Source organism: Malus domestica, chromosome 07 (genome assembly GCF_042453785.1).
Source record: "Malus domestica chromosome 07, GDT2T_hap1".
Taxonomy (NCBI): Eukaryota; Viridiplantae; Streptophyta; class Magnoliopsida; order Rosales; family Rosaceae; genus Malus; species Malus domestica.
The window spans coordinates 11519127-11534590 of record NC_091667.1 but is presented as its reverse complement, the minus strand read 5'-3'; the positions used below and the strand labels follow the sequence as shown (position 1 = coordinate 11534590).

Here is a 15464-nt window from a genome sequence, read left to right as displayed (position 1 = left end):
TGTGGGAAGCATGGGTTAAAGGTTAAGTTAGTAAAGAAAAAAAAATAGAAAAGTGGGGACCTATCAGATTTTTAAAGGGTATGAAAGGACCCATTTGGAAAAGAAAAAGGAAAGGCCACTTTCTTCCTCCCTATTTCATGAAATCGTGAGGTCCACCAGCCAAATTCAAACAGGCCAATTTCAGGCCAATTCCTCCATTTCCCAGTTGATTTTCCTATCTCCTTCACCTGCAACTTGCTCAACTATCTTCTTCCTTCCATCTCCACCAAATAAAATCAAGGATTTTAAGGTCTAATTCGGGTAGAACTCCATCGAAGAACCCAGGGGTTTTCGACGACGAATTGTCGTTCCGAAGAGTATCACCATTAACCATCACCCTTGATCAACTTTCCTTGGACCCAGGAACAAGACCCAACTGGTGGTTGGGGCGTTGGAACACCAAGGGAGCCGAATTGAAGAACACCTACCTTAGGGTTTGTTGGGTGCGAGCCAATTTGAGGGCCTTCCAGGCCAAATTGGACTCAGCCACATGTATAAAGTTTACTCTACTTGTTGAAATCTTTATTCCTATAAAATTTGAGAATTTTTGGAGAAAATCAAATTTTCCGGTGTGTGACATTCGATTTATGAAAATGCTATTGATTGTATATATTATCGATAAGGTCTGCCACTTGATTATTCTAACAATTGAGGATCTTATCACTGAATCGACACCAAATTTTAGTATGCTATTGTAGATATTGTTTAAGGACCTTAGGGACTTATAAGTGAAAATCTAGTGATTGGATTTTACGAAGCAAATGACGTAAGATCATGGACCCTACATTAAAACGACGGTTTGATTCCTCATTAAATGTTGTTGTGGGAGACATATGAGAATTTTTGAGTATGTGAATTATCGAAGGAAATCTAAATGTGGACTTGTGCTTTGTTAGGCGGTGATAGAATGTGATGCCTTGACTATCGTGCTAGGGTACATTAGCACGGACTCCAGGTAAGTGACTTTAATATATGTGATATTGGTAATTACCAGGTTGTCATAATTATGATCCTGTGTGGATATGAATTGGTTTTATGAATATGTTCTATTGAATTGTTATTCCAATACTTCGACATCAATTTATGTTTATGAAATAGGGTGTGGTATGTATATTGGAAATGTGGTTTGATTTGTATGATTGGCATGTTGAGATTAATGTGAGGACTAGTAATGGACCGTTAACCATTATGATGGGGATTTGTTGCTTCGATATTGTTTCACCTTCCGCTGCGGTGATTGGTTCTAAATTTAGTAATTGTGCCTAATCTCCCTTTGTTGAGTTTTTGTAAATTAAGTAGCCTGTGCTTGTCTCATTTCTTTGAGCCGTCGTACATTCTGGTTGTTGGTCTTCTGCGATTCCGTTGAGTGATGGTTCGGAATCGTATCCACTCGGATTCCGTTGAGAGATGGTCCGGAATCCCTTTTATTCCATGATTCCGTTGAGTGATGTTCCGGAATCGTATCTAATTTGGGTTTCATTTAGTTATTGTTATGTATCGTACTTAGCGATTCCGTTGAGTGAGGGTCCGGAATTGTATCCACTTGGATTCCGTTGAGAGATTGTCCGGAATCCCTCATATTTCGCGATTTCGTTGAGTGAAGGTCCGGGATCGTACTCACCTTGGGATTTATTGAATTTGAAGTAAGATATCTTCAAAGGTGTAGGCTTCGGCCAAACTGTGTCGCTCTAACTCTACTTTTCATTGTGTTGTATGAGAAGATGGTTGTGAGATGTTGTGATTGGTTTCAGACGAACCGTTGGATGTCTGGGTGACTCCTTCGGGGTTTACAAAAGTTGGTATTGATTTCTTATGAATGATTTATATTCAAGATATGTAAACTGTGTTTGATGGTTGGCATTAGCATTATTCTCACATACTTGATATTATTGTCACTCTCATAAGCTTCGCAACTTATCCAGGTTGTTGTTTGCTTGGTGCACTATTTCGATGGTGTAGGCACTGATCGTACAAGTGACAGGTTTAAGTAGACTCTAAGAAGTTTGTAGGTGGGGGTAGCAGTGCAGTTATCAGAGACTTGGAGCGTTAGGTTACCCTTGATTCACTCTTGTACTTTATCTTTTGGGACTTTCTTTTGAGCACCTCATACTTGTTCTTAGTAAAGCAAAGATTATGCTTCTTTTTGGGATGTAAATATTTGTAAATATTTTGTGGAGAATTTAGCCACCTTCACATTATTTTGGGTTATCAGTTAAAGTATTTCATTCCGTAACTTATACCGTATTCAACGAACGTTATTTTCCTGCTCACGTGTGGATTCTCGACGTATGTTGGGATCGAGACGTGACATCTTAATCCAATATACTAGTTTGGATGACATATGGAATTGGAATGAGATTATCATGGATGATGTTTCAGTTATATGGTAGCTACAGACATAAAGGAAAAGTGACGATATCGAATTGCGTTCTGTTGATTACTAACAACGTAGAACTGATTGGTCAATTAGAAATAAACAATCAACGTCGAATGAGATGAATGAAATAGTGCGATAAAAAGCTACCTTATGGGATCATGATACGAAATATACATGGAAGTTTCTGAAGAACTTACATGTATTTATTCAAATAGTTCTAGACCACAGAACACCCTCTGGGTTTAGATGAGGCTTTCACTTTACGGATGCAGAACAATTTGGGCAGATGTGGTATACCCGTCTTAATGAATAATTGATCAGTTAGGGATAATGTCGTTGTGTGTACATAATCCAAAATTGTTAGAGTTGCAGAAAACTGACTCGCACCTAAAGTCGGACTTTGAGATGAATAATCTTGGGAAAACTCTACACTACCTTGACCAGAAGTTTCGAGTATAGTTCTAATGATATTACATAAGGTTCCATATCAAGACATGCGGCGCCATATTTGAGTGCAATTAGCGTTTATTGTACTTAGCTCATAGCACTAGATTGGACATCTCAAGTGCTAATAATCATTTGACATAAAGCAGCACTGCCTACACGCCATCACCAAATTGGTGTTATCGACATTTTTCCGTTAATACAGATTTGGGGTTACTCTATTCCTATGCATCTCAGAATAGATCACACCTTATTGATCTTCGGAATGAGGCATACCTTGTGGGATTCACTGAGTTAGACTCTCTATCTGATCTGCACAAGGTACATTCCTAAATGTTTATGTCTTTACTGTTAAGGAACACTGCAAAATCTTAGAGGTCAACTAGATAGACCTTAGTTTCAAAATCTTCGAGTTGTTCCAAAACCCACCGTATCTCACGTGAGATATGGTCGAGAACTCTTGTTGAGCATATTTAAAGTCACTACGATTTTCATCCATCGTTGAGTCTTAACAATGATCCATGAAGAGAACGCCATATGTATCGACCAGATCATAAGGCATCCTAAAAGTCAACACCAAGAATATTGTGTCTACATAAGCATAAGCATCAGAAGATTGAAGTCAAGTAATCCGACCTAGACAACCTTGTCGACCTCCATACGATGTCACTGCTGAAGTCTACGTTCCAGAAGCTTGTTCGAGGAATTGGATGCATAACTTTCTCAACTTTTTTCATTAGTCATCATTTTTTTAATATTTGTCAATGGAAAACCGAATTGTTGATGATTCCATTTTTCAATATTTGTCAAGGAAATTTATTGCGAATAATATGTTGTTGCATGTCATTAATGATCAAGACTTCTTAACGTGACTTTGGAAGATAGCCTAGTCAATTTGGAGTTTTTAACACTTGGCCACAAATCTTGGAGCTCTCTAAATCAACACTTCTTGACGTGACTTTAGAAGACAGGATAGTCAATTTGGAGTTTTTAACACTTGGCCACATATCTTGGAGCTCTCCAAACCATTGATCTTCATTTTTAATGGACTGCACTGTATGTTTCAGAACATGATGCATACCATCAAAGATCAGATGGAACAGGTCAACTTTATTTATTTATATATTTATATATGTACAATTGATATTGAGATGGATGGAATGAATGTTATTAATTACTTGAGTTACAATCTGCTAATCAACCTTTCTTTGGAAAAATGTTTACTTATATGAGCTCAGAGTACCTACAAAATAGATAAAACCAAACACAATTAAATATTTGCAACTGCACTAGATCAACAATAGTATTTTAGGGGCAAGCATGAGAGCGACTATTATCCAACTATTATGCGAATGTTAAAGGTCGAAGTTCAAGAATATGTACACTTCCTAGAGACATATGTAGTTGGAGGAGGTTTCCCCATGGTTGGGGCCTCAACTCCAAGTCGAAGTATTGTCTCTTCCTTGCTTTCCCTTGAGTTAATGAGTTACCGTGATATTTCTTTTCTGATGAGAAAAGAACTTGCAGTTTGAAAAAATCAACATAGACCAAAACCAAAGCACAAGTTCCACACATAGACCAGTATCCACTCCACCGGTCGAATTAAAACCTTGTAGCTTGCGCCCAGACGGGGATAGGTTATACTAGGGTGCTGGAGCCGAAGGGGTGCTGCTGGATTTTCAGCCCACTTTGGGCTCCCTATCCCGGGGTTGCTCCTTCACCTTTCTCATCCTTTAAAAAAAAAAAAAAGAAAAAAAAGAAGTTCTACACTACTCTTAAATCCTTCTGTGCCACATGATCTTAGATTACTTTCGTATTATTTAGGAGGGTTTTCGATTGCTTTCATGTTTGTTAAGAATTGGGTCTTTATAAATACATCATTTAACTTGGCTGGAGTAAAGTTTGGTATGATGTAGTCACTTTGTGTTGTGTAGCAATTTTGGCAAAGTTTTGTAATCAGTTTGTACTTCTTTTTCTCTTCCTTTCATTTATTTATTTTTTACACACTTGCTCTCCAACCATTAGTCTGGATCTTGAGGTCGAAGATCAGATGGTTGAAGTCAAGTCAAGTGATGTAAGACAAGATATGAGTCACTTCGTATGAAGAAATATAAATAAAATAAAATGTTTCAAATTAGGAGAAGAAGAATTAAAATTGGAAAATATTGGATTAAATAAATATGGCAACAGAAAAGGCAGCAAGAAATATTCTGGTGTCATAGTTAGGCTTGTAATATGTCGTTTTAAAGAGAATCGCGAGTAGAACAAGAGGAATGATATCATGAGCCCATCGTGTTTAAGAGGGATTAAGCTTCCAAAACCTAAAAATAAAGTTTGTAATAAGTTTCGAACTTTTCAATTGTCGTCTGATTAATGCCATTTACTTTTGTTTTAATTCTCTAAGCCTTTTGAGTTGTCCAGAAGTGTTGTAAATGACTTATTTAAGTCATGGATGTCATCGATTGTAATCTTCAACTCATCAATTAATCAAATTAACCTTTAGAGTGTCTATCAAACTGGTGGGTTCCAAAAACTTTGGTTCTTCAAGGATTTATATATTTTTAATCCGAGTAATGCTATTCGTACCATGTTTTTGTACCATATTTCTATACCACCTTAGGTGGCATTTGATGTGGACAGCTACATCATTTGAAAAATTTTCAAAACTCAAGGAAAGGAAGGAGAAAGACGAGGAATACGACAATCATTATTTAATTAACTAGTTTTTCTTAATTATTAGTTTGTTAAAGAATGAACTAAATTTAAAAATCTGATTAATTCAAATGATGTGGTTATCCACATCAAATGCCACCTAAGGTGGTATGAAAATGTGGTACAAAAATATGGTATAAATAGCATTTCTAAAACCAAAAAAAAAATGGTATGAAAATGTGTTGCATCATCAAGCCTTGTGTTCTTGTATGGTGCTGCTAATTTTTCTAACTTCTGATTCACGCAATTTCAAAAGTTGAAGATGACTTCAAAAGTTAACTCATGTATCAATTAGTCAAGAGCATCTCTTCTTACGCATGTAGAAGAAATGCGATGCACTTGTCCCTGTTACACCTGTCTCTATCACTTTTTAGAAATTATATTGCGGAATAATTTTATATTGATGCCAATCTATAAAGGGTAATGCTAGAGAGACTAAATTTGAAAACTAAATTTGCAATCTAAATGACGTGTCTCCAATAGGAATAAACACGTTTATCAACGTTTAAGTAATAAAACAACCATCAGTTTCCATGTCCTTTAGTTTTCAAAACTTTATCTACAAATTTAGTCTCCATAGCATTACTCGTCTATAAATAGTTGTGTCACTTTGTACTTCCATAGATAGCTAAGAGTGCAAAAATTCAAAAGATTATTGTTATGGAGTTACTTGGTATCACTACAAGAAAACACCTTTTTAGAGGAAACCATTTCGTCAGGTAAAAGTAAGTTTTCAGCGCTTAAGCTTTTACCCGAAATTTAAAATATTTGACTATGAAATGCAAGTTGGGAGTTCGGGATCTTCACTCTCTAACTTGAGAGGGAGTGTTAGTTAATTAGGTTCATTGAACAATTAGGCTCATTAAATCTTCTACATGGGTTCATTGACGTTTTTGCATTAGGCTCATTGTATAAAGGAGTAAATGGTGTGTATTTATAATTAATCCATATATTTTTATTTACTATATATATATATATATATATATTGTACATTTGAGAATGAATGAAAAGTAAAATTGAGCCAAATACGTTTTTCTACTATTTTCTTATGGTTGGAGAAAATTTTCATTATGACAGGAACACAAGTTGTACACCACGTGTTTTAATAGTAGTGGTGTGAAATTTTATTTTTTAAGTTATTAACTTTTTAGCACACGTATCCCACCATTTATATAGTGACACATGGTGTATCACCCCGTATACTGGTCATACTGAAAAATCTCTCCTTTGGTTGGGGCCTCAACTTCAAGTCGAAGTATTTCCCCTCTTCCTTACTTTCTCTTGAGTTAATGAGATATTACTTTTCTGATGAGAACAGAACTTGCACTTTCAAAAATGCAACATAGACTAAATCCAACATGATAAATTTCGCTACACCCGCACTCTTGACATAATATATGTTAGGAGTTTGAAAGTCCTAAAATGAAGAAGAAATTGGGTATCGAATAAAAGTTTCGGGCCTTAAATCCATCCCACTTCAAGCCAGTGCAGGAATTGAAACTGATGAGTCTAATGCTTTAATTTGATGGTACGAGTACGAAACTTTCATCCCCTTTACTATCTGTTGGTAACCTGTAAACGAGTTGAGTTTATTGGGTTTGGGTTATGTTTCACCTGACCCGTTAAGCTAATGAGTCACGCGCACCTAACTCGTTAAGCTAATGAGTCATCCAAACTCAACCTGTTAAGCTCATGAGTCACCCGTTAACATTTGTTTTTTTTGTTTAATTTTGCATTCCAATACAAATTACACATTTTTGAATCAATATTTCAAGCGTGTAGGTCCAAAACATATAGAAGTACCCAAATGCAGAGTTGATAAGTCTTGCAATTAGCCATATAAATATGATAAAACCTTACAAGTAGACCTAGCAATTTCTTACACGACCCGTTAACACAATACGTAAATGACACGAAAATAACAGGTTTCGGGTCAAAACGATAACTAATTGGGTCATTATCGGGTCACATGATAATAACCCGTTAATAATGGGTCCTTAACAGGTTTACACGAGAGTGACACGCGGGTAACCTGTTTCGACACGATACGAAAAAAAGTTATTTTGATGATTTTAATTTTTTAAACTACTAAAAAAAACTTACTATAAAATACAATAGATATAATGAATATGTATATATTGTTTATTAATTATTATTCAATATAAATTTTAAAATTGAAGTTTTATTTATTTATTTATTTTTATAGTATATTATAGGCAAAGATTGAGATTAAAAATCATAAAACACATTAAAAATAAAAATATCAAGTAATTTAAAAATACCAAACACATTAAAAAAATTATAATAATTAATTTACATGTGCAAAAAATATGCAAACGCTCGTAGTCGCATCCTCTACGCTTTGAGGATGGGTATATGATCGTGTGAAATTTTAAAACCATACAAACTCTCATGAATAATATTTTTAAGGGGGTTCAAAATAAGCAAAATTCATAATCATTAATGTATAAGTCTGAAAGATGTGAAAGCATAATAAATGTTCCTAATTGCATCCTCAACGCTTAGACGATGGTAACATGGTCGTTTAGATTTTTAAAACCCTCCAAATCTCATGAACAATGTTTTTTATTTGAGTGCAAAATTAATAATAATTATTGTAGAAGTGTGAAAAATGTAATCACTCATAATGAAAAGCTTTATAACTTTCACGAAGGGGTCAACTCCGAAATTTAGTATGTATATACTAATTTAGTACTATGTTTTACATTTTTTTGGTCAAATTATGTTTTTCATTTTCATTTTTATTGATTTAAAATATATTTTTCTTAACGGGTAACGGGTCGGGTCATATTACCCGATAATATTAACAGGTTAATTTTGGGTCGGGTCATATTACCAGTTTACTTTAACGGGTATTACATGACACAACCCGTTAAACTATCGGGTATGACACGAACACGAGAAACACGACACGAATGCCAGGTCTACTTACTAGAGTGTCAATACAAATATCATAAACCCTTACGGAAGGAACTCATGAGATCAACTATAAATGTGTTACATATATGCAAAAATTAACCTCTTTTTTTTTTTCTTTCTGTTTTTTGCGGAAGAATTTTCAAGCCTAACATGTGAACAAACAACGGGGCAACGTGGAGCGCATGTGGCCATTGGGATATTATGGTGGAACCTCAACTTCTTCAACAGAAACCCATTAAGTGTAGAAGAATCGTGTCAACCAAGTATCGAAGAGTCATATCAACCAAGTAAGACTAGTGGATGGCGTTTCTCTCCTATTTGATGTCAACAACAATAACTACACTTCCTAGAGACATATGTAGTTGGGGGAGGTTTCCCCATGGTCGGGGCCTCAACTTCAAGTCGAAGTATTGTCTCTTCCAGGCCCCATGCCGGCTCCCCGTCTCTAAGCAGACAGTCAGAGGAAAATACACTTCAGATCCAATGCCGGCTCCCCGTCCTTGTGCTAATAGCCAGAGGAAACACGCTCCAGGCCCTATGCCAACACCAAACCGTCGTCCGGGACGGACCAGAATCTATCCCTATGTCCCGTAGCGGAAAGGACCACTATGTAAGTACAAAATGAAGTTTCATTAAAGGGTCTAGATTTACTCAAAATAGGGGACCAAAATGAAGTTTCATTAAAATGTTAGGGAACTTACGAAATTATACATATAATTGGGGGTGAGGTGTAACAAGTACTAAAGTTGGAAATATTGGATTTAATAAATATGGTGATAGAAAAAAGCAGCAAGAAATATCCAGTTTCATAATTAGGTGTATAATATGTTGTTTTGAAGAGAATCTCGAGCACAACAAGATGAATGATATCATGAGCCCGTCGTGTTTAAGAGGAATTAGGCTTCCAAAACCGCAAAAATAAAGTTTGTAATAAGTTTCGGACTTTTAATTGTCGTTCAATTATTGTCATTTACTTTTGTTTTAATTCCCTAAACCTTTTTAGTTGTCCAAAAGTATTGTAAATGACTTATTTAAATCATGGGTGTTATCCATTGTAATCATCAACTGATCAATTAATCAAATTATCCTCTAGAGTTTCTATCAAACTGGTGGGTTTCAAAAACTTTGGTTCTTCAAGGATTTATATTTGTAATCTTTCTACTCTTGTGCTGCGTTATCGAGCCTTGTTTCTTGTATGGTGCTGCTCATTTTGTTAACTTCTGATTTCACGCCATTTCAAACATTGAAGACGACTTCAAAAGTTAACTCATGAATCAATTAGTCACGAGCATCTCTTCTTACGCATGTAGAAAAAATGCGATGCAATTATCCCCGTTACACTCGTCTCTATCACTTTTTAGAAATTATATTGCGGAATAATTTTATATTGATGCTAGTCTACAAATAGTTATGTCACTGTGTACCTCCATACATAGCTAAGAGTGCAAAACTAAAAAATTTAAAAGATTATTGTCATGGAGTTAATTGATATCACTATAAGAAGACACCTTTTGAGATGAAATCATTTTGTCAGGTAAAAGTAAGTTTTGAGCACTTAAACTTTTATTCGACATAATTTAAAACTTGAGGGGGAGTGTTAGTTAATTTGGTTCATTGAACAATTGGACTCATTAAATCTTCTACATGGGTTCATTGACTATTCTACATTACGCTAATTGTATGAAAGAGTAAGGGTAATGATATTAACACAACTCATTTTACTTCCAACACACCCTTGTTAATCTTTGTACATTGATCTTCTATCATTCACATGATCTGAAGGCCAAAAATTGAGAGTGGTGTGTAACAGGTTAAAATGGGTGTATAGATAGCACCACCCAAGAGTAAATGGCGTGCATTTGTAAATAATCGATATAGTTGTATTTAATATATATATATATATATATATATATATATTGTGTACATTTGAGAATGAATGAAAAGTAGAATTGAGCCAAATATGTTTTTCTATAGTTTTCCTATGGTTGGGGGCTCAACTCCGAGTGGAAGTCCCTTCTTGCCTTCTCTTGAGTTAATGAGATATTTCTTTTCTGATGACAAAAGGGCTTGCAGTTTGAAAAATGCAACATAGATCAAATCCAACATGAAAATTTTCGTTACACCCGCACTCTTGACTTAATAAATGCTAGGAGTTTGAAAGTCCTAATGATGAAGAAATTGGATATTGAATAAAAAGTTTTGGCTTCAAATCCATCCCACTTCAAGCCAATGCAGGAATTGAATCTGATGACTCTAATGCCTTAATTTGCTGCTGAGAGTCCGAAACTTTCATACCCCTTACTATCTGCTGGTAACCTGTAAACGAGTCGAGTTTATTGGGTTTGAGATGGGTTTCACCTGATCCTTTAAGCTAACGAGTCACCAACACCCGACTCGTTAAGCTAATGAATTACCCAAACTCAGCCTATTAAACTCATGAGTCATCCGTTAACATTTTGTTTTGTTTTGTTTAATTTTGCATTCCAATACAAATTACACATATTTTCATCAAGATTTCAAGCATGAAGGTCCAACACATTTAGAACTATCCAAATGCAAAGTTGGAGGACGTTTCTCTCCTACTCAACGTCGACAAGAATACCTATTATTCAGGATCGTTTGCGATTGCTTTCATGTTTGTTAAGAATTGTATCTTTATAAATACACCATGTAACTTGGCTGGAGTTAAGTTTGGTACGATGCACTCTTTTTGCCTTTCGTAACCATCTTGGCAAAGTTTGTGATTGGTTTGTATTTCTTTTGGGGTGTGCTATCCACATATCCCATATTACTTCTCACACACCCCTTGTTAATTTTTGTCCGTTGAACTTCTTCAATTCATTCAATTTGACGGCAGAAAATTAGAAGGGTGTGTGAGAAGTAAAATGGGGTGTGTGGACATAACACCCCTTTCTTTTTCTCATCAAGTCGACTTGTTTCTTGAATGGTGCTGCTGATTTTTCTAACTTTCGATTTTTCTCATCAATTAGTCAAGGCATCATATCAACTTGTCCCTTCTACACCCGTCTCTATTACTTTTCAGAAATTATATTGTGGAAGAATTTTATACTGATCGGTGTCAGTCTATAAATTGTTGTATATCACTCTGCACTTCCATCATACACAGCTAAGAGTGCAAAAAAAATTCAAAAGATTGTTGTTATGGGGTTACTTGATATCTCCATCATTCGCATGGTTTCAAAACTAGTACTAGTTTTGTTGCTGTTTCATCATGTGGTTATTGCTAACTCTTCCTACTCTTCGCAGAAGCAGTATCCATCTTGCCCTGATGAGGAGAAGTCCGCCCTGCTGCAATTCAAAGACAGCTTTACTATTGACAAATCTGCTTCTAGCTCTACCGATGCTTATCCGAAGGTCTCATCATGGAAACCAGCTGAAGGAGGAAATAGCACCTGCTGCTCATGGGAAGGTGTCAAGTGTGATGAGAAGACGGGTCATGTGATTGGCCTAGATCTCGGTAGCAGCTGTCTCCACGGCTCTATCAACAGCAATAGCAGCCTCTTCCGCCTTGTTCATCTTCAAAGGTTATACCTCTCTGACAATAACTTCAATTACTCTCAAATTCCTACTAGCATTAGGAATTTTCCAAACCTTACTCATCTTGACCTCTCTACCTCTGTCTTTTCTGGTCAAGTCCCTTCTGAACTTTCACTGTTATCCAAGTTGACATACCTTAATCTAGCTCACAATCTCGATAGATTGTCAGAAGAGGAGAATCGTCCCTTGTCAGAAGAGGAGAATCGTCCCTTGTTGAAACTTGAAGCATCAGATCTTGGAAGCCTAGTTCAAAACTTAACTAGTCTCGAAGTACTTTATCTCAGTTTGGTAAACATATCTTCGGCAATTCCTCATTCAATGGCTAACTTATCATCTTTGAAAGCCCTAGCCCTCGTGGGATGTCACCTGCTTGGTGAATTTCCTGTGAGAATTTTCCAACTACCAAACCTAGAAATTCTTAGTGTGAGATACAACCAAGATCTTACTGGATATTTTCCTGAATTTAATCGAAGTAGTCCTCTCATGCTTCTGAAAGTTTCCTATACCAGGTTTTTCGGGAACATACCCTCTTCGTTTGGAAACCTTGATTCACTGCAAAAGTTGGATGTGGCTCAATGCAATTTTTCGGGAGGGTCGGTTCCATCTTCACTTGGGAATCTTAGGAAGCTCACTTAACTAGACATTTCAAACAACAGATTTGGAGGTCCAATTCCTGATTCCTTGGCAAACCTTACCCAACTGGCTACTTTTAGGATTAGTAGCACTATGAGTCGATTAACTGGTCCAATCCCATCTTGGCTAGGCAACTTCAGCAAACTAGAGTACCTAGATTTTGCTTTTAATGAACTGAATGGTTCAATTCCTGCGTCATTTTCCAATCTCACAAACCTTCAGATCCTTTATCTACATTCCAATAGTCTGAGTGGTGTAGTAGAGTTTCAAATGTTTCAAAATCTACAATTTCTTTACCAACTCCAATTAAATTGGAACAATATAGATTTTGTCACTGAATCGAGAATTGTGAATTCAACAGTTCCGCAGTTCACCATTCTAGGATTGAGTTTTTGCAACATAAGAGAGTTTCCATCTTTCTTACAATATCAGAAACGTTTGGAGCGTTTGGACCTTTCTAGAAACAAAATCCGAGGCCAAGTACCAAAATGGATGTGGAACACAAGCATAGAAACTTTGCTATTGTTAGACATTTCTAGTAACTTCATTTCAGACCAACCTCCACTTGTCCTTCCTTGGGTGAAACTGTTATGTATAAGGTTTTCGGCCAACATGTTTCATGGATCACTACCGATACCTCCACCAACCATGCGAGAATATGCAGCTGCAGACAACAACTTTACTGGAGAAATCTCACCGTTGCTTTGCAATGTGAAAAATCTTCAGTATCTTGACTTGTCGAAAAATAACTTGAGTGGCATGCTTCCTCAATGTCTCGGAAACTTTAGTGATGATCTGATTCTTTTACTTCTTGGAAACAACTCTTTTCACGGAATTATTCCTCAGACATACAACAAAGGAAGCAAGTTGAGAATGATTGATGTGAGTCATAACAAGTTGCAGGGGCAGTTGCCGAGGTCATTGGTCAATTGTATAATGCTTGAGTATCTTGTTTTGTCAAACAATCGATTCAATGATGTTTTCCCCATTTGGTTGGGGACTCTTCTAGAGTTAAAACTTTTGGCAATGCGCCATAATGGATTCCACGGTGTGATTGGAAAGTCTAGAAAGAATGTCGATTTCCCTAAGTTACGCATTCTTGATTTGGCTTACAATGATTTTACTGGTGCGGTTCCATCTGTGTTTCCAGATATTACTGTAAACAAGTCAACATATATGTACACAGACGTAGTTTATGATGTCAATGGATTCACGATTGTTAACAGTGTTGATTACCAACTCACTATAGCAACAAAAGGTTTGGAGCAATACTACCCAAAGATTCGAGAAGAATTCGCATCCTTCGATATCTCATGCAACAAATTTGAAGGGAAAATTCCAGAATTCATCGGGAATCTTAAGGAGCTTCGTTCGCTGAATCTATCCCACAACTTTCTCACTGGTTCTATCCCATCATCCTTTGGAAACTTGATGAAGCTTGAATCGTTGGACCTTTCACAAAACAAGCTCTCAGGACGTATCCCCCAACAGCTGGTGCAACTTAATTTTCTTTCCAGTTTCAATGTGTCTCACAACAATCTCACAGGTTCTATACCACAAGGAACCCAGCTTACTTCTTTGAATGTCACTTCATACGAGGGGAACCCAGGGTTGTGTGGAGATCCATTGCCAAAGAAATGTGGAGATCCCAAGGCCCCTGAACTTCCACCTTCAACCATCGACGAAGGTGATTCTAGCTCAGAAGGCATATTTGAATTGGATTGGAAAATTGTTTCGGCCGGATGTGGAAGTGGGTTGGTAGTGGGAGTAGTTCTTGCGGATGTTGTGATCACAAGGAGGCCCGACTTGTTTCTTAAGATTGTTGGAATGATCAGGCAAATGATAAGGAAAATTTAGAGTACTAGTGGGGGAAGTAGAAATTCAGTTTGTTACCGTTACGCATTTCTTGTTGTCGTTTGTTTTCTCTGTTGTGGTTTCTTTTCTTCACTTTCTATATGTTTAGTTATAAGTTTGTGTCAGGTTATGTAAGTGTATGTCCCTCCTATTTTCTTGTACTTTCGGTTTCTTTATTTTGAAGGGTAAGGTTTATGTCCCCCAGACTAGGTGTAACTTTTTTTTTTATTCAATAAATTTTCCCTCGTACCGTCGAGGTTTCTTTAAAGAAAAAAAGATAGAATGTATTGGTGCTTTTTAGCTTTTAGTTGATTGTGTTGTTCAAGTTCAAGACTCAGCCCTATATATCATATTGTTTTTAAGTTATATCAGTTTGCTTGTGAGTCGTGAGTGAGTGAGTGAGTGAGTCTTACAGACTCTGAAAGTGAGACAGCGCGGGGGAGAAAATACGAAGAATGAAAGGAATGAAGGGGAAGGCTGCCAAAACGAAGAAGGGAAGGAAGTAGGACGTCGCGCACAACTTAGGGGTAAAAAGGATGTTTTCTTCTCTGTGTTGGTCTCATTCTCCCGTTTTCTTTTTCTCATTGCTTCTGAAGAAACCAAATTGCAGATTACTTTTCAATTTCTTATTTACATGTTTTAAATTATCTCTGTAAATTTAGGTGTTTTTTATCCCCTTTTTTTTTTTGTTAAGCTTTCATTTTGAAAAAAATGTGAGGTTTTACTATAAAATCAATTGGTAATACGAGGAATAACTTAACTTCCTATAAGCTCATGCAAGGTCCCTCCTCCCATTGACGTGGAACTCATTCTCAACACACTATTTCATGTGTGGTGAATTTTCAAGCCTAACACGTGAACAACACAACAGGATAACGTGAAATGCGTGTGGCCATTTGGCTTCACA

At 36.4% G+C, this 15464-nt stretch overlaps 2 protein-coding genes and 1 long non-coding RNA gene across 3 annotated transcripts; all 3 read left to right on the top strand.

Moving 5' to 3' along the window:
• Positions 1–391: 391 nt before the first annotated feature.
• On the top strand, positions 392–2139 carry LOC139197372 (uncharacterized). Its single transcript, XR_011582731.1, has 3 exons — positions 392–531; positions 936–994; positions 1999–2139. It is a non-coding gene; the product is annotated as an uncharacterized lncRNA (long non-coding RNA).
• A 9494-nt stretch (positions 2140–11633) lies between these two features.
• On the top strand, positions 11634–14864 carry LOC139197369 (receptor like protein 22-like). The gene has a single exon (XM_070824649.1). The coding sequence runs from the start codon at positions 12797–12799 to the stop codon at positions 14558–14560; it is 1764 nt and encodes a 587-aa protein (XP_070680750.1). The 5' UTR covers positions 11634–12796; the 3' UTR covers positions 14561–14864.
• Positions 11675–14864, top strand: LOC103419464 (receptor-like protein 6). Its single transcript, XM_008357559.4, has one exon. The coding sequence runs from the start codon at positions 11675–11677 to the stop codon at positions 12704–12706; it is 1032 nt and encodes a 343-aa protein (XP_008355781.3). The 3' UTR covers positions 12707–14864.
• Positions 14865–15464: the final 600 nt, after the last annotated feature.